Here is a 20,053-nt window from a genome sequence, read left to right as displayed (position 1 = left end):
CTCACACCATCCATGACTCTTTTCAAAGGTAAAGTGCAGGTTCATTTGTTTTATGTATTTTTACTTTATATTTTGTATTAAGAATTTTTATATTAATATTTTTGGGTTGTGGAACGAATCATCTGAGTTTCCATTATTTCTAATGGGAAAATTTGCTGGTATTTCGTTGCTTAGATTTACACTGTAATTTACAAATATATAGAACACATATAAGCTAGTAAATTATGGAAACAATTACTGTCACGATTGGTCATGGTGACAGAGAGACAATCCACAAGGCAGCTTTCTGACATCAAGGAAACTTTATTTTAAACAGGACACAAACAACACCTGAAACATAAGGACCACATGGGATCAAAACAAAGGCAAGATGACACAGCAATAATTGAATTGGACACAAGAGAGTACTGAGGGAAACACAAGTAAGAAACACATTTACACATTCTAGGAGCATAGCACATACAACGACCAACACAGAAACAGGGCAAGGGTAGATAAATATATACAGCAGTGATATACAGCAGTGATGAGGAGTCAGCAAGGGACAGGTGTGAATCATAGACCAGTTAACCAAAGACTGGACTCGGAATCACTAGGAACATTGGAGAGATATGAGAGATAAACAGAAACATGATGGACATGACAAAGACAGATTCTGACAATCACTTAATCGTCATGGATTTAAAGAGATTTTGTATGCTAATAAAACATTATCTTGCAACTATCCATTCTCCTGTCATTTACTGTGAAAAATGAGCTTCTTTAGTTTTGCATTTGTTTAATTTACTATAAAGTGCACATGCACCATATTTGCATGACATTGCATCTATATATATATATATATATATACACACACACAAACAGTATATAGAGTTAAAATAGCTAAGAATCTGTGCTGTCAGAAAGGACACCATTGTATTCTGTACCTGTTGCAAACTCACTAGCACCGATTCTAGTTTTATTGTCATTAATGGGTAATTGATTTGTGCTAACACAAAACTGTGGAGATCAAAGACAAAGTCATGCTTGGGCTAAAAAATTAAACAGTGAAAGGTGCTATACTAATAGAAGAAATGGAGGGTAGAAGTGGACCTTAAAGACTGAGAAGGAATTGTGGAATATCCAAGATGCCATCAGTGAAGTCTAACAAATTTGTTACTTAGTTTGGCTTAGTAGTGTATTTTGAGAACAGATTTGTTCCTTAGAGAAAAAGCTATATATCTAAATGGCTAATTATTTTTACAATTCCAATATGAAGGAAAAACATACATCCTTAATGTATAAGGATGAACTAGTTTTATAGGCCAGGTCATTAAAATGATACTTTAAAAGGGTGCCATTGAAAGTTGCTGATTTTTTTTTTAAGATTTAGAATTCATCATAATGTTACAAATACCAGGTAAAGCCATTTCGGATAAAGCTCCAGCCAGTCGTCATTTGTATTGATATTTAAATGACACACTTTATTACCTGAACAAAACCCAAATGTTCTTTTGTGGATACATAGGAAGGAATCTAAAACATTATTCAAATTCAAATGAGCATAATAACATAACCACAGTTGAAATTTGCGTCATCAATAGATATAATAAGCTCAAGATAAATGTAAATAATATTCATCCTTAAATACTTTCCATAATCCTAAAAGACAAATGTGTCACCTTTCAATAAATGAACACAGAAAAAAAACGAAGAAAAAAAAAACTCCAAAATAAACATTTTTACTTAGTAGAAGAACTTATTGGTTTAGAAGATTTACTATATTCGTCAAAAAAGTGCTTGAGATTTTTTAAAATAAACGTAATAACTTGTTAATATTCATCCCCAGGTTATTGGCCAGCAGTTACTATCTATCTGAGTTCTTTGTGGTATGTAACATCCCTTCATTTACTGCCATAATTTTGTAACAGCAATACTTACCAAAATGTTCAACAGTATTTTAAGATGGACAGTGCAACTAAATCATGACTGGTTTGGTTCTATTTTAAAGTTAATTTGGCTATCAAATGACAATCTTAATATCAAATTCACTTGCATCACACTGTTCCATTTTGTGCAAAAAGCCTTTGTAAAGGTAATTCAATCTTAAGACAATAATATGTAGAGACACAATTATATAAGCCTGGAATTCTTCAGGAACTGAATAAGAACCTTGTAAACAAAAGTGTACTGTAAGACTGTCTGCACCATCATCATGCGCTGCTGACGAATCAAGTTCAAAGCAGTTGGGACATTCAACAGCTGAAAAAACAGGGAAATACTTTCATTAGAGCAGACAGTTATATTCCATTACTTATTTAACTGATGTAAGTTTGTTTATCTATTATCTATAATAAATATTTCATGTTGACTTTAAAGTAATAAGGGGTTTTCTAATAAAAAACATTTTAAAAATATCAAATGTATTTGCTCCATTGCCAGAATATCATGTCTAATATTATATATAACATGATTATAACTTTGATTTATTTTTTTTGTGCCATACCTCATTATGTTCCAGACAAGCGATCATGATTTCTGTCAAAATTACCACTCCTGTACGTCCCACCCCAGTACTGCAGTGGATCAGAACTGGTGCATGGTTCTTTGCATCTGTGGTGCTGTTCATATGCCTTCTCACTGACTGAATCTCTTCTAAATAGGCTGAAAAACAAAGGATGTTGACAGTTCTTGAAGTAGAATACACCAAAACATGAGCCAAAACATTATAACCATTTCTACATAAAGTGAATAATAATGAAGTATCTTGTAAAAATGGTGCGTGTCAAAGTCAGGGTTATATTAGCATTCTGAGTTCCTCAAGATCTGCGTGACTTTGACAAGGGCCAAATCATTACAGCAAGAAAACTGCATCAGACCATCTCCAAAATGGTAAGCCTTGGGGGGTCCTTATGGTCACCCGTGGTGAGTACCTACTAAAATTATCTATCTTTTCTGCCACAGTAACATGCTTTTATTGGTTTATATTAGACAGGATGTTCTTTGTTAACATCTCACTGCCCAACACCTCATCAGTGGTTCATGGTCTGTACCTCCTCAGACCGCGTTTAGTAGGTACTCACCACAGCTGACCATGAGCACCCCATGAGCTTTGCTGCTTTCTCACACAGTCGCCTGGCCATAATGATTTGGCCCTTGTCAAAGTCACTCAGATCTTTATTACTGCATTCAACATCTCAACCACAAGTAACAAATGTTACTGAGCCATCAAATATATCCAAGACATTGACACACATGTCATTTTATAATATTTTGGCTCATCAGTGTATGTTTACAACATCATAATAATGAGTCAAGACAAGTTCCAGTAAAATATTTTGAAAATATATAGGCCCTAAAATAAGTTCCAAGACAAATTTAAGACTATTTATAATGTTTCTCCATCCATCCATCCATTTTCCAAACCGCTTATCCTATTGGGTCGCGGGGGGTCCGGAGCCTATCCCGGAATCAATGGGCACGAGGCAGGGAACAACCCAGGATGGGGGGCCAGCCCATCGCAGGGCACACTCACACACCATTCACTCACACATGCACACCTACGGGCAATTCAGCAACTCCAATTAGCCTAAGCATGTTTTTGGACTGTGGGGGGAAACCGGAGTACCCGGAGGGTACCCCACGACGACACGGGGAGAACATGCAAACTCCGCACACATGTGACCCAGGCGGAGACTCGAACCCGGGTCCCAGAGGTGTGAGGCGACAGTGCTAACCACTGCACCACCATGCCGCCCCAATTTAGCAAGTCCAGTTAGCCTCAGCTTGTCTTTGGACTGTGGGGGGAAACCGGAGTACCCGGAGGAAACCCCACGACGACATGAGGAGAACATGCAAACTCCACACACATGTAACTCAGGCGGAGACTCGAACCCGGGTCCCAGAGGTGTGAGGTAACAACGCTAACCACTGCACCACCATGCCGCCCTTATAATGTTTCTGGTTTTATGAAATATAAACTTGACTTATTTATACATTTTATTTATTTGTATATTTAACTCATTCAATGGATTCATTTTTCCAAATTTTTTTTTGAAAAAAAAAGGTCAGACAGTCACTGGTGCAATATGGGATTAAGGCAGCCAATGGTGAAATCACTCTACCAACCACAGGATTTAGTTTTCTAAGCTGCGGAGTTACACATATATTATAAACAGAAAATATAACAAGAGACATCAAAACTCCATACCTAATGATAAGAATGTAAGCATTTGTAATTGTATGACAGTACAAATAAATGACCCCAAGTAACATAATATTTTCATAAAGATACTACGTCATGTTATACAAAATGTTATGCTAACATTTTTTTTCTTTAGTCGAATTTAAACTACTGTCTAACCCATTAAGACATTTAACACTCACACAAAAAACCTTTGATGTCTTCAGGACATCCATGGTCAGGCCAGTCTGTGTACTGCAGATGCCAGACAGTCCGTTCTTGGCCAGTCAAGAGCTGCTTTATCTTCAAACCTGTGGTAGCATAGCAGCCAGAGTCAGTACGGAAGCGTGTGGTAATTCTGAAGCGGCCGTAAGTAACAGAGTTGTGGCGTGATCCCAGACGTGGCCAGTAACGGAAGCTCCTCTCCCTGCCCCCTTCCTGTCATAATAGAGATATATAGAGTTTAATACATTATCATCAACATCACGTCACGTTTTTCTTCAACTACAGTCTCTAGGTCCTGTATAGTCAATTCATTGATTTATTACTCATGTACAAGGAAATTAATCTACCAGAAATATAGTCATTTGTAAGTACACAGTACAGATATTTAAATAGGCCATCTTTTACAAATGTGGTAAAGACAAACCATTACTTCAAAACAGAGATCAATTCCAAGAAAAAAATTGTACCTCTTCAGCAGTGACCATAGCAATGATAGAAACACCCTGCTCCCACACCATCTGCCAGAAGTCCTGACAGGTGCTGGAGAGCGGCCCTTGGGAAGCAATGTAATTCTTCTCTTCCACACCCACAGTGACCTGATAGTAAGATAGGCAGAACAACAATGATGATGTAAAAAACAGACTTGACAATTAATGAATATATATATATATAGGAAAACTTCAAACTTAGTTCACAAAAGATTTCTGTCCAATCGGTTAGATTTACCTTGATATGAGAGGCATTGATATAGCCTGTGTTGTTTTCTTTGGTTGGTACCAACTCAACGCGTGTGTCATCATAAGGCAGAATGTCCTGAAAGCGGTTCCTGTCAGCATTCTCCGGCAATTGAGCGATCGAGCACTCTAGGTGCGGATGCTGCTTGGGCAGCTGCTCATACTCTGTGATCTCCATACCCTGCTCCCGGTGCTGCTCAAGAAGCTTCCACTGAAAGGCACAGTGAAACATGAGTATTCTGCAGGGACTTTCATGTATTGATATATCACAATATGCTCATTGCTCACCACTTTTTCATTGACGCAATATTCTTCAAGTTATAAAGCTCTGAGAGGTTTAAAGGACAGAACTCATAAGTGGAGCCAGGATGAAACAGGAATATGCAAAAAGACAAATTATCTGCACTGAAAATTCTCTTAAATAAGCTAATCTACATCCATCCATCCATCCATTTTCCAAACCACTTATCCTACTGGGTAGCGGGGGCTAATCTACATAAGAACCTAAAACAGATAAAAGTGATACTATGATTTTAACTTCCCAAAATGAAACTAATAATTCAGCATCACTGTGCATCCTTCTATCTGTCATACCTACTTATCCTATGGTTGATGGCGGTCCAAGGCCTAACCCAGAAACACCAACCTATAACAGGACACTCACAACATCCTAGAGCTGTCGCATTTACTTGATTAAACTCGATCAATCGATTTAAAAAAAAGTACTGATTAAAATTTCCCTTCTCCATTACTCTGCAATATGGAGGAAGGAAGACAGAGCATTGAGGAGGAGGATCCAAATAAATAGCGAAAGCATCAGTTTTGTGTAAGTACTTCACATTAAAAGTGAAAGGAAATGCATTAATCTGTCAGTATTGCAGATCATAATATAAAATATCACACACCACCACTGCAATGCAAATACATCTTAAAATAAGACATTCAATCTTGACAGACTCACCAAATAATGTGAAGTTAGTCATATACATTTAGCCTTTCCGAGTAGCCTAGCCTTTTTTCCCATCACTTCCATTACATAAGGCTGATTTATACTTCTATGTAGAATCTGTTATGGCATAAGTATCATGCAGCCATGTATTTCATGAAATGTAACTATATGTGAAGGACACAGACCGTGCACAAGTATAAATAACAGCATAGGTCACAGTGTAAGCTCTATATAGGCTTGTCGCAGAAGTATAGGCTGATTTTTATACTAGTTAAGGCTGAAAAGCCATCATTAAAATTGGCAAGCTTGCTACATTTTGTTTCCTGTGACTGAGTAAAAATGTTTTAGTGCAACTAATTGATTAACTCAACCTAGCTATTGCGGCCTTGCAATATGAGAAATGCATATAAATGCATGTGATGATAATAACATAACACATTATGCAAGTCTAGTACTGAGGATAGCACAGTGACACAGTAAGTAGTGCTGTTACTGCACAGCACAGCATTGTGTTTGTGAAGTTTGCATGTTCACCCTGTATATGCATGGGTTTTCTGTAGATCTTCCAGTTTTCTCCCTCTGTCCAAAAACATGCAAGTTAAGTGCTTGATTCTCCCATGTGCATAAGTCAAAAAAACTGCTTAGCTGTATGCTTTTTTCACTTAAGTGTATTCTCCCATCGATTTGCATCTGGGTTTACATGTATTTAGACCAGATACGCACTATGCATGCAGAAACACCAAAATATTGGCATGTAGCATGTATATGACCCTTACACACATTCTACTGACTTTCAATTGCATTTTTCACTAAGGAATCGGGAGGGCTGTATTAAGTTACTAACACTGAAACTACACTTAATTATTTACTACACATTCCCATTTACATGCCAATGTGCAGAATATTTCCCCACAAATTAGATGGTTACCTGTATTTCTCTGTGTATGTCTTAATGTCCATGTTTTAAAGTGTCATTTATATTATTCATATTTTTTATAGTCACCCCTCCAAATTCATGAACCTGATGCTTGTACAGTAGGTTCAATTATTTGCGAGTTGTCCATGAACAATTAAATGGGAATATTTTTGGATGACATAAAATCCTATAATATACAAAAAAGTGTTTATTAATAAATACTAATATTTATTAGTGGAAATGAACATTATATTTTTTAAATTAAGAAATCACAGCATTTCTCAATGTGCGGGTGTGCATCTCTGAATAATATACACGTTGTTTTTTGCAAACTGCAGCCTGGTGCTTCTCTAAGTCTCATTAATGAAAGACTCCTGCTTTGCTTTGTAAAACTTTAGTTCTGCTTCTACTGTAGGATCTGGTTACGAACTGTCCTAGCAGTGTATTTCACACCTGCACTTAATGTTTCCCATTCCTTTTCAGTCACCTGATGTCATCCTCTGATTCATGGGATAAGTTGTTGATCATCTCTGACTTTAAAAAGAGGATTTTGCCCACTACCTGGCTGGTTATTGGTTGTTCCTAGTATCTTCTGTTTCATCTTATATTGTTGTCTTACAAACTTTGAGCCTGGAAGCAACCTGCCATATAGCCTTCTTCCAGCAGAACCAGGATTAAACCAAGAATTAAAAATGCAATTTTTCTTTTTTAAATATCTCTTAATTTTTCCCAGAGCTGTACTTTTAATTAAAATAAATGAATAAATTCTACACATCTTGGCTTGAGCACAACATGCATCTTTGTGTCGCCAACCATCCTCACTCATATTACCTGTCTCTGTGAATGTGGAATCTCTTTCCATCTTTAACTTTTCATCTTTTCAGTGCTGTTAATTGTAGATTTTTAATAACTGATCCCAAGTATTATATGCAAATTTTCACATTCACAGGGATCTTCTACCCCTAACCCGCATAAATGTAAATGGGTCTAATTATTTATATGCTATTTATTTCTCATTGGCACTATGACCAATATTTTCTGTGATATAACAGCAGGAACTATAACAGATACACTAATGGAACAGATAAAGCCCTGGATGGGCCACAGGCAGTTTTTTTTCATGCGCACATTTTAACTCATTCACATTTAAATGAAGCTTTTGTCCAAAAAGACAGAATGGCTACAATTTATATGTACTCCCTGGGGTTTGAACCCACAAGCTTTACATTGTTTTACAATGCTCTATCTATACTGAACAAAAATATAAACGCAACACTTTTGTTTTTGCTCCCATTTTTCATGAGATGGACTTAAAGATCTACAATTCATTCCAGATACACAATATTACCATTTCTCTCAAACATTTCTCACAAATCAGTCTAAATGTGTGATAGTGAGCACTTCTGCTTTGCTGAGATAATCCATCCCACCTCACAGGTGTGCCACATCAAGATGCTGATCTGACATCATGGGTAGTGCACAGGTGTACCTTATACTGCCCACAATAAAAGGCCACCCTGGAATGTGCAGTTTTTTGCTTTATTGGGGGTCTGGGGACTCAGAACCGGTCAGTATCTGGTGTGACCACCATTTGCCTCATGCAATGCAACACATCTTCTTCGCATAGAGTTTATCAGATTGTCAATTGTGGCCTGTGGAATGTTGGTCCACTCCTCTTCAATGGCTGTGCGAAGTTGTTGGATATTAGTGGGAACTGGTACACGCTGTCGTATACGCCGGTCAAGCACATCCCAAACATGCTCAACGGGTGACATGTCCGGTGAGTATGCTGGCCATGCAAGAACTGGGACATTTTCAGCTTCCAAGAACTGTGTACAGATCCTTGCAACATGGGGCCGTGCATTATCTGTCTGAGTGGCTGGTCTCAGACGATCTTGGAGGTGAACCTGCTGGATGTGGAGGTCCTGGGCTGGTGTGGTTACACGTGGTCTGCGGTTGTGAGGCCGGTTGGATGTACTGCCATATTCTCTGAAACGCCTTTGGAGACGGCTTATGGTTGAGAAATGAACATTCAATGCACGAGCAACAGATCTGGTTGACATTCCTGCTGTCAGCATGCCAATTGCACGCTCCCTCAATGCTTGTGGCATCTGTGGCATTTTGCTGTGAGACAAAACTGCACATTCCAGGGTGGCCTTTTATTGTGGGCAGTATAAGGTACACCTGTGCACTACCCATGATGTCAGATCAGCATCTTGATGTGGCACACCTGTGAGGTGGGATGGATTATCTCAGCAAAGCAGAAGTGCTCACTATCACACATTTAGACTGATTTGTGAGAAATGTTTGAGAGAAATGGTAATATTGTGTATCTGGAATGAATTGTAGATCTTTAAGTCCATCTCATGAAAAATGGGAGCAAAAACAAAAGTGTTGCGTTTATATTTTTGTTCAGTGTATATTGAAAAAGACCTGTGAAACAGTTTTGAAGTAATCGTCTAACATACCAAAGCATGTGCTGTGGTGTTGAACTGGTGCCAGAACCAGTTCCCTGAAGTATTCCCTGAAGGCTGGAATAAAGTTAAAGTAAATTCAATTGCTCTGCACAAAATTCAAACATTGTAACATTTTAGGTTTGTCAATGGATTATTATGTCTGTGAGAATGACCAAAATATGTGTAGTAGTCTACCAGCAGCTTCTGTTGATTTCAATTAGGTTCACAATGTAAAGAGTCCATGTTCCATGTGCTTGTTGCCAAATTCACCGAGAGCATAACTGCCTTTTCCTGTTTCATCAATTAATTAGACTTCTCGAATAGTCACATTTTCCTTTTTGGGTTACGCACAGTGAGCGTGACTGCACTGATGAGGGGAGAATATCCATAACTCAAAAAACATTCAAATTCTTAATAGCTTGTTTTGACTTGTGTGCCTGATGCGAGAATTGAGTCCTAAGTGAACTTGAGTGTCTAAAAAGTGAACTGGAGTGTGCACCCTGCAGTGGTTGGTTCCAGCCTTGAGTGCAATTGTAATATTTATATTATCCAGCCATTTTCCAAACTGCTTATCCTACTGGGTTGCAGGGGGTCCGGAGCCTATCCCGGAAGCAATGGGCACGAGGCAGGGAACAACCCAGGATGAGGGGCCGGCCCATCACATGGACACACTCACACACCATTCACTCTCACATGCACACCTACGGGCAATTTAGCAACTCCAATTAGCCTTAGCATGTTTTTGGACTGTGGGGGGAAACCGGAATACCCAGAGAAAACCCCACGACGACATAGGGAGAACATGCAAACTCCACACACATGTGACCCAGGCGGAAACTCGAACCCGGGTCCCAGAGGTGTGAGGCAACAGTGCTAACCACTGCACCACCATGCTGCCCCTATTTTTGTCCATATGGTGTATAATTATTCACACAAAATTCCAGCATACTAGTGATGTGATTGTCCACAATGAGGACAGCAAAGACCTAAAAGAGTCCAAGTACAGGCGGGATGGGAACAAAAGCCTGGATCCGTAATGTTTTTTCTCTGTCACCAAGAAGGACACAGATCAACAGGGAGGCGTTGCAGTCCCGAGTAGCCCTCTAAATTCGCAACAGGAATCAGTGGGGATGGACAGCAAAGAGGGTCAAATTCCCCACACTAGTCATATCACTGGCCAGAAGATATTGTCGGGGTGCTTGCGCTTGTATTTTCTTTGCAGTGATATGATTGGTGTGTGGAGTTGGTAGGACGGAGTAATTTCTACATTAAACTGCTTACTACAAAGTCTGTGGATTATCTTGAGTAACCAGGTCATGATTTCTGGTAAGAGAGGTTGCTGCTGAATTTTTCAAATATTTTTGGTGCTTTAAATCACCACAAAAATAATGCCATTCATTCCCATTATATTTGAGAGAAGCCTGACAATTCTATGGCACGTTTTAACGTAACTGTTAGGAGAAAGCGCCGTAGCTTTCACTCCTACAATCTAGTTATGTTGGAGAAAGCGCCGTAGCTTTCACTCCTACAATCTCCTGTGTGAGGAAGCGCCGCAGCTTACTACTCACACACTTCCACTTCTAGGACCCAGGAATAATCGAGACAGCACACGTCTTTCTGTTTTACTTGCGCAAGGGGGATGGTACATATAATACAACAACATTTTTACACTATAAATTTTTCCAATTTTGCAAAAAACTACTGTAGAGCATGCCTTATATGTTGTAAACATAATGCGCAGGGCAATCTAAGACCCAAACGAGGCCAATTCCCTAACCCTACACAACTGTTTCAAGCAATACATATGGACTTTGTGGAATTAACATGGTCACAGGGAGTGAAATACTGCCTAGTGATAATAGACACTTTTTCAAAGTGGGTGGAGATATACCCAGTAAAACATTGCGATGCAATCACAGTTGCCAAATGCCTGGTGTCCCACTGCTCATTCTGCCCTTACCAGACGCCTCATTCGCGGAGTAACAGTGGAAGTCCGCTACAAAGGCACGAAGAAACAATAGGTTTTCGTTGTCTCAACCCGGTGAAGAAAACAGCTGAACTGTACTCCTTTAGGATGGCTCTGGTAGGGTGTCCATGGTGGGCTAAGGGAATATTGGGAAGTCTTTTCTGTCTTATGGTAATATTGATTCTATGGCTGGTACCAGACACTGAGGTGCAGGAGAAGAAAAGGTGGACTCCGGACGGAGTGCACCTCACTAGCATAAAAGGAGACGAAACCCATCCATTCCTACGGAACTATTGGTATCGATATGTATATGATGTGGTATCCAATAAGAATTTGACTAACTGCTACAAAGGCAAATGGTGATAGAGAATCGCATGGCGCTAGATCTTCTCACTGCAGCGCAGGGAGGAGTGTGTGTATTGTTGAACCAAACCTGTTGTACATACATTCCTGACAATGTGCATTCACCCAACATGACTAAGGCAATGCAAAGGCTGAAGGACTTGTAAATTGCTATGACCACCGACACAAGGACGCAGAACGACTATTGGATGTCCTGGTTCACTACCGGGGCTTGGTGGTCCATATTACTCAAATTGAGTATACCATTTTTTGCATTCTTTGTGATGTTCTTCTGTTGTTGTATCACAGTGATACCTTGTTTTCGTATAATGATTAATTCTGCCCTGAGCTCTGCTTTCCGAGCCCAGGAGAATATGTTTTGTCCCTCACCCAAAACATGGAAACAGATGCAGATGAAGAGGAGCAGGGGTGGATGCATGACGCACCATGACGGACGGGCCGAAATCCTCACCGGCATGGCCTAGTCCCGAAGTTTAGAGATGCTACACCCTTGTCTCTTTTTATATCACAGCAAATGTATAATTAACATGATAAACAGGAGGGACTGTTAGAGTGTATCTGTGTATTTTATCATATTATTATCCTCCTATATGTGTACGTGCAACCCTTAACAACTAACCCATGGCCCAGAAAGGGTTGCAGACAAGATGTCCTCACAGGGGCCTACCAGATTGTGACGCAGGAATAAGAGACCTTGAGAAAGGAAACAGATTCTGTCAACATAGCAGGGGGCCCACCTTGAGATATGTAATGCTTTGTATTAACCCTGTTTCACGGAGGCCTCACACAGCATTGACTAGTTAAAGACAAGACCCATGTAACCCCTCCCCTACCCTATAAATAAAGAAGCCAAGGGACTGTCCGGTGTGACACTCAACAGAGGCGCAGATACTGTCTGTTGCACCTGAAGTGGGCACCCTTGCGCAAGTAAAACAGAAAGACGTGTGCTGTCTCGATTATTCCTGGGTCACAATCTGGTAGGCCCCTGTGAGGACATCTTGTCTGCAACCCTTTCTGGGCCATGGGTTAGTTGTTAAGGGTTGCACGTACACATATAGGAGGATAATAATATGATAAAATACACAGATACACTCTAACAGTAACATATAAGTTACGTTCTGAACGGCCGTTTGTAACTTGAAATGTTCGTAAGATGTTATTCAACTTCATTTTAAGGGTATACGCAAGTACAAAGAACTAGGATGCTGGGAGTACGCACGCTATGTTGCTGTGCGGCAGAAGTAGTGGCCAGCAGTCATACTAGGCGTAACTGATGTTGCGGGCAGGAAACGGGAGCCCAACGAACACAATTTGGACTTACAGTCCTCTTTATTCGTATGGCTGAAAATTCGTAAGTTGAAAGTTCATAAGTAGAGGAGCATCTGTATTCTGTTCTGAAAATATAACATGATAACATTACAGCTTAAGAGTAAGGTGTTATACTCTAACCTACATAATAGCACTTGGATAGAACTCCACTCAAGGTAAAGTAGAAGGGGAGAAAACGAGACATACTCTCTCATCACTGGAGGAGATCCCAGAATTTGGATTGTTCTTGTCATGTATTGGCAATCTAGACACTGCCAGTCCATTCAGTGCTGCAATCTTTAACGGCCCAGCCTTCTTGAACTCAGACTTTGTTCCTCTTTTCATACCCTAATATCAGAGAGAAATGATCAAACAAATGAAAAGAGCATATAATATTAAAACTGCAGAGATGTCAGTAAGACAGTGGAAATGGATATTCTGCTGGACTATCAGGTAGCAACAAAATGGCACTGCTGTCAGACCATATTTTATTTCATTCTAGGTGTATAGCCAAAAAGAATGCATTGCCAAACAGCACAAGTATGCCATAATTACACTGAACTCCAGCACATCACTCCACTATTTTAGTATGAAACATATATAATACCTGTCATATAGGGTTATACAGTCAAGATGAAAAACAAAAATCCCACTGAAATAATCAATAAAATATTGAACAGCGATTTCCTATAATAGTAGTTTTCTATTTCGTACATTTTCTTCTGAGTTTCTCAGTTTGTTAATAATGTATTGCTTCACTCAAAATATCAAAATAAAGAAATAAGAACATACTGCATGTCAGTGGAGGCGAAAACCATATACAGGTCACTACTAACTAGCAGGCATCTATTGCACTTGTTCATATCAGAAGAATAACATTGAGGAAACAAATCCTCTCAATAAAAATAACGCTGAATGTTCCAGGACATTTTAACCGTTTAGCAAATTACCCAACATTATGCTTGGAGAAAAATAGCAAAACAGGTAGCTCTCTTGACCGCGTTACAGTTCCATATCACTTCGCATAGTTAACTGTAATAACGGAAATTAGCATACAGTACCTATATAGCACACAGGACTAACAAAAACAACAACATGACAGACGATTTTCCGAAAGTAAATTTTAATATTTACGGTGAATATGAAACTTTCAACAACTGGGCTGCAGCAGTATTAGTTAGCCTAGTGTACCAACTTAAAGGCTACACATGACATTTCTCACTAGCGAGGTAATAACAGCGCTGCATCTTAAAGCAGACTTACAGTTTAGAGACAGTGCTTCAGAACACTGTTGAGGGACACACAGAGGTAGCCTAATTCATACAAGCTCTCTCTCTCTCTCTGTTTCTCTTTCTCTGTGTCTCTGTCTCTCTCGCTCTCTTTCTAATAACTTCATTATTAACTGCATTAGTCTGCTATCAACGGCTCAAGACTCCATTGCCAGCTTTAAAATGATGTTTTGGAACTAGCAAAAGAGTCGTTGGATGAGATGCGGAAGAAATAATCCTACTCACAATAGCGATTTAAGTAGAAAAACCGGACGAATCCCTTGAAATATATCATCTGATCGATGTCTTGAGGTGTGGCAACCGTAGTATAAGTGGAATAATTGACTCCGGACCGTTGAATTATTAGAAAAATAATGCACACCCGAGGTGGTGATGCGGCCACGACGTGAAGCGGTCGTGGCCGCATCACCACCTCGGGTGTGCATTATTTTTCTAATAATTCAACGGCCCGTCGTCAATTATTCCTTACATAATGGCGCTTGAAAATTTGAAATTACATGAAAACATCGAATATATTGGCCCCATTGTCATTTGTTACGCTGCATTGAGGGGCAATGGGGCGCAGCTATAAGAGAGTGGTAATTTATAACAGAATAAAAATAACGTCAAACTTTCTATTCAACTTGGATTTATTCGAATACGTATGTCAGGCGAACAGTTGTTACTGACATTAATAATAATGGTTAGTGTTGCATGCTTATAATTCTGCTTGCGTGTTGATTCGATGTTGATGGACTATCGCCCGGCCGGCCGGCCGATGATCGGGAGATGAACTAAAGACGTTTTGAGTTATATGCACGTATGGAATGCAATGCAGCAGGTCAGGTATCATGAACGAAACACTTAATTTTGAAATTTCTCAAGTTTATTCACCCCCCCCCTCCCAGCATATGCACACATACGCAAAATTAGGTCAAATTTTTAGACCCCCCCCCCCACTTCCGTGCGTATATACTAAAAGTATGGCCCCCTAGCTGTTTTCTGTCAGTTTGATTCGTCCGGTGTATTTAAGTCCACGTCAGCGTCTGTAACCCCAGGTCTGTCATTGACGTTTTGATGTTACATGGTCCTGTGTTCTGCATTTGGAGTGATTCCTCGTCTCCCCGTTCCTGCTTCCGTGTCCAGCAATCGTAACAGTAATGGTGACTAAAGGGTGCCATTTCAGGTCTAGAGGGCCCTAATAATGTTAAAACCCGTATTTAGAGGGTCGTAAACAGATTTCCTATGCTTTAACTACGAAAATATTTGATTTATAATTAAAGAATCCAACTTCTCGGAAATTCACTTATCGCGGTAGAGTCTGGAACTGATTAACCGCGATAAACGAGGGTCGACTATAACTGTTAGTCCTGCTTTACGTTTTGCATTACATCGTCAAAATAGAGCCTTTGATCTTAATCTTGTGCAATGTATGCAAAACAATCCAAATGAACTAAAACAATTCTGGAAAGAGGAAAGAACCACAACAGCCCATAATGGTTCTTTAGGGCCTATCAACAGGTACAGGAAACATATGGCTGAGATTGTTACTGATGGCGATTTCACCTACTGTTGGAAACGACAGCATTATATTCCCTGGATAGCCCTGTCATTTGATACAGCTAAGCCGGCGTTGCCTGACAAGCAATAACTAACTTCTATACGAACTTGATAGAACACGTGGAAATTTAAAAGTACAATTTCTAGAATGACTGAATGAATCACCAAGAAATTCTTAAAGTCCTTGCTATGATATGTAGGTCTGAAAGTATACAGACGCTCCTCTACTTACGAATGAGATATGTTCCGAACGGCTGTTCCTAACTTGAAATGTTCGTAAGTCGTTATTTAACATCATTTTAAGGGTATACGCAAGTACAAAGAACTAGGATGCTGAGAGTAGGTACGCTACGCTGCCGCAAGGTGGGAGTAGCGGCCAGTAGTCATATTGGCGGAATGGGCGCACAGAAAAAAAAACTGAGGACAGGATATGGGAGCTCAAATGAACACAATTTGGACTTGCAGTCCTCTTCTTTTGTATGTCTGAAAGTTCATAATTTGAAAGTTCGTAAGTAGAGAAGCGTCTGTACTTATTCATTTATTGCACATTCCATGTATATGACAATTTATAGAATTTCTCCTCAGCAATTAGGTGGTTATTTGTATTCCTCCGTGTATGTATGTTTGAAAATGTCATTTATATTTTTTCGATGTTTAATTATTTATATTCTATTTATTTCTCTTTTGCACTATGATATGGGCAGAGTGGTGTCTCTGAGACTAGGGATCTGTGCCTGCAACTGGAAGGTTGCTGGTTCAAATCTTGTGAATGCCCGGAGTGCTTCTACACCATTGGTTCTTTGAGCAAGGCCCTTAACTGGCAATTGCTTCATCCTGGGTATGATGTTTAACTATATCCAGCCCTATAAGGAGGTCTTCTAACTTACAGAAAAAAACTTGGGGGTTGGTGGCAGGATTGGCACTCCAGCTACCGGAAAAAAAACTCACACTGGTCCATTCGGACTAGGGAGGTGCTGAGGTATTGCCCGCCGCATGGCTGCATTCTGGTTCTCATCCCTGAAGTAGTTTGTCATATGGTGGGTGCCACAACACACTGTAATGAGTGCATGCTCCTTACCTCTTGCACTATGACCAAAAATTTCTGTGACATTAAAATAAGAACTGTAACAGATACACTATGTACAGATACATACAAAACAGACAATTTTTAAAATGTTACTTTCTCTCACACTTCAAAAGTATGATCCTAATTATAAATATTAAAACATAAACGTAATATCGAAAGCTGAAGAAATGAACTTAATCGACCACAGAGGCATAAAGACACAGAGTACCTAACGTATAAACCGATTTGTCATAATTTGTCATTAAAACCACCTACTACTGTGTAGGTTTCCCTCGTGCGACCAGAACAGCTCTGACCCATAGAGGCATGAAGGTGAAGGTGTGCTATGGTATCTGGCACCAAGATGTTAGCAGCAGATCCTTTAAGTACTATAAGTTGTGAGGTGGGACCTCCATGGATCGGACTTGTTTGTTGTACACAACCCACAGATATTCAATCTGTGTAATTTGGAGGCCTAGTCAATATCTTGAAATATTTTTCACGTTCCTCAAACCATTCCTGGATATTTTTTGCAGTGTGGCAGGATGCATTATACTGCTGAGAGACATCTGAAATATACTGTTGCCATGAAGGTCTGCAGTAATGTAAAGGTATGTGGTACATGTCAAAGTAGCATCCACATGAATGCCAGGACCCAACGTTAACCAGCAGAACATTGTCCAGAGCATCACACTGCCTCCGCAGGCTCGCCTACTTCCCATAATGCATTTTGCTGCCATCTCTTCCCCAGGTATACAACACATATGCACTCTGTTGTCCACATTATGTAACAGAAAACCTGACTCATCAGACCAGGCCATGTTCCATTGCTCCATGGTCCAATTATGATACTCATACAGTGCAGGTATGCCCATTATAGGTGCTTTCAGCAATGGACAAAGGTCAGCATGGGCACTCTGACCAGTCTGCAGCTATGCACTGTGTATTCAAACACCTTTCTATCATAATAAGCGTTAATTTTTCCAGCATTTATGCTATAGCAGCTCTACTTTAGGACTGGACTCCCACTCTCCACATGCTTCAGTGATCCTTGGGTGCCCACGAGCCCATGGCTGGCTCACCAGTTGGTCTTCCTTGAACCACTTTTGGTAGGTACTGACTACTGCATACTGGGAACACCCCAGAAGACCTGCTGTTTTGGAGATGCTGTGACCCAGTTAACTAGCCATCACAATTTGGCCCTTATCAATCTTACTTAGATCCTTATGCTTGGCCATTTTTCCTGCTTCCTGCACATCAAGAACTGACTGTTCACTTACCTAATACATAACGGCACCTGTGACAGGTGCCGCTGTAATGAGATAATTAACTGAATTAATTTTATGGCTGATCAGTGTATAAGAAAGTATAAGCATAAAGTTAATGAAATACCAATTTAAAGAGAAATTGATTACAATACTGAGATAGGGTTAGAGTAGAAGGCTTAACTCACCATAAGAGGTGGCAGGCCATTCGGATTATTCCCCTTCGCAGAAGGTTCATCTGAAATGGGCCTCTTCTTAGACAAGGCTTGCTTGGGAATGAGCTGAGAGCTACTGAGATTACTCACAGAGACTGAGAGCACAAGTTCACTTCCCCTTCCATGCTGAGGGTCGTCTTCTGCCAGTACGTACACATTATTATTATTCTTTGGTAAATTCTCTGTCACTGGCTTCTGGAGTGAATGTGATTGATGGATGAGTGCTTCAGGAATTGGGGTTTCAAGAGCTTGTTCGTGGAGGTAGGCAATGGGACATTCTGCTATAGTATGATTTGGCATAGTCACATGCTGCTCAGAGTAGCCTGCAGAACTCTGCGACTGTGGTGTAAGGCAGCCATTGTCATATTCAAATTCATCTTCTTCGCCACTACTGTGTACCAGCATCGTGGCATCTGACAGTGATTTCTTGTGTCTATACAGTAAATCCTGCGTGCTCTTCCCATTTTGGCTTTTAGTCCTCTCCAAAACAACATTCAGCTGGGAGCCTGAAGGCTGAGCTTGGGATAGGCTTGTCTCTTCTCTTGATGTGCACATTGTGGTCTCTTTCATTCTAATGCCCTCTAAGCTATAGGCAAGGCCTGCAATGTCAATGCTATTCCGCTTCTTCATGTGGCCACGCTGTGCTGTAGTAAGCAGTTCACTCACCTCCTGCAGTGAATGGGCCACAGGAAGGCTATCTTCCTGGAACATCTGAACAGAGTGATGAACTCTGCGAGTAACCAGGTCAGGGTTACTGCTACTAACATAACGATGGTGTGAAAGGTCAGGGGTGCTGTTTGCAGGCCGTGGGTAGGAGTATGGGGGAGGTGGACAGTATACCTGAGTCCTCATGATATTAGGGGCAGGATAATCATGCGACTGTAGCTGCACATTGGTGAGCTCTGGAACACTCACAGCTCCGACCACAGGGCGTCGATCGCTGGGGTACTGGTATGGAGAAGGGCTATGGAAGCTGTAGTTGAGATGCAAATGGTACTGGCTAGTAAGCTGACTGTGCGCGCGGATTTCAGGCTGACTGTATACCAGAGGATCCGGTCGACTGTAAGCATAGGACCTGCCAATGTTTAGGTTCCGCATCGAGTGGCTCTGGCGCTCTGAAGACCCCATGCCCAGCTTTTTTTGCTGCATGACAGTTTCATAGTCTGGTGTGGCACGGTAAGAGGGAGGAATGAGCGAGCTGCGGCGGTATGATGGCATGTAGTCTGGCCGCAGTATATCATTCCCCGTGATGCTGGGGTTAGAAGACATGGGAGATGGCTGCAGGTAGTGCTGTGGGTTGTTTAGAGAGCTAGTGCTATGGGCGCTGTATACACTTTCATTACAGACCTGCCCATTATATTCATTAGGGGAATGGTCCAAGCTGGACTGGGACTGACAGAAGTAGCCATTCTGACTATCTGCAAAGAAAAAAAGGCCAGCATTCGGGTGTATTGTTTTTATTTAACATAACAGACACTGTTATGAAGACATAAAACAAGAGCAGGAGCAAGAAATAAATGTTCACAATGTCACAGACATTCTGTTCATTCATCTGTTTTAGGGGGTAATGATAAAAAAGCCTTATCAGCATGTTCCCAAA

At 40.4% G+C, this 20,053-nt stretch overlaps 1 protein-coding gene across 9 annotated transcripts in view; it reads right to left on the bottom strand.

The window, feature by feature from the left end:
• Positions 1-283: 283 nt before the first annotated feature.
• Positions 284-20,053, bottom strand: part of ptpn21 (protein tyrosine phosphatase non-receptor type 21) — a 64,364-nt gene continuing 44,594 nt past the window's right edge. For 8 of the 9 annotated variants that reach the window (XM_048974114.1, XM_048974113.1, XM_048974119.1 and 5 more), the window contains 7 exons: positions 18,427-19,871; positions 13,287-13,427; positions 5,114-5,332; positions 4,855-4,983; positions 4,366-4,600; positions 2,486-2,643; positions 284-2,241 (listed from right to left, as the gene is read on the bottom strand). In XM_048974114.1, coding sequence (XP_048830071.1) covers positions 2,113-2,241; positions 2,486-2,643; positions 4,366-4,600; positions 4,855-4,983; positions 5,114-5,332; positions 13,287-13,427; positions 18,427-19,871 — 2,456 coding nt within the window. In that variant the 3' untranslated portion in view covers positions 284-2,112. The remainder of the gene's footprint in view (positions 2,242-2,485; positions 2,644-4,365; positions 4,601-4,854; positions 4,984-5,113; positions 5,333-13,286; positions 13,428-18,426; positions 19,872-20,053) is intronic. The other variant, XM_048974120.1, reaches the window with a different exon arrangement.

This window comes from Brienomyrus brachyistius, chromosome 14, assembly GCF_023856365.1.
Source record: "Brienomyrus brachyistius isolate T26 chromosome 14, BBRACH_0.4, whole genome shotgun sequence".
NCBI classification, from domain to species: domain Eukaryota; kingdom Metazoa; phylum Chordata; class Actinopteri; order Osteoglossiformes; family Mormyridae; genus Brienomyrus; species Brienomyrus brachyistius.
Note: the sequence above shows the minus strand (reverse complement) of the source record. Positions and strands in the feature narration are given on the sequence as shown.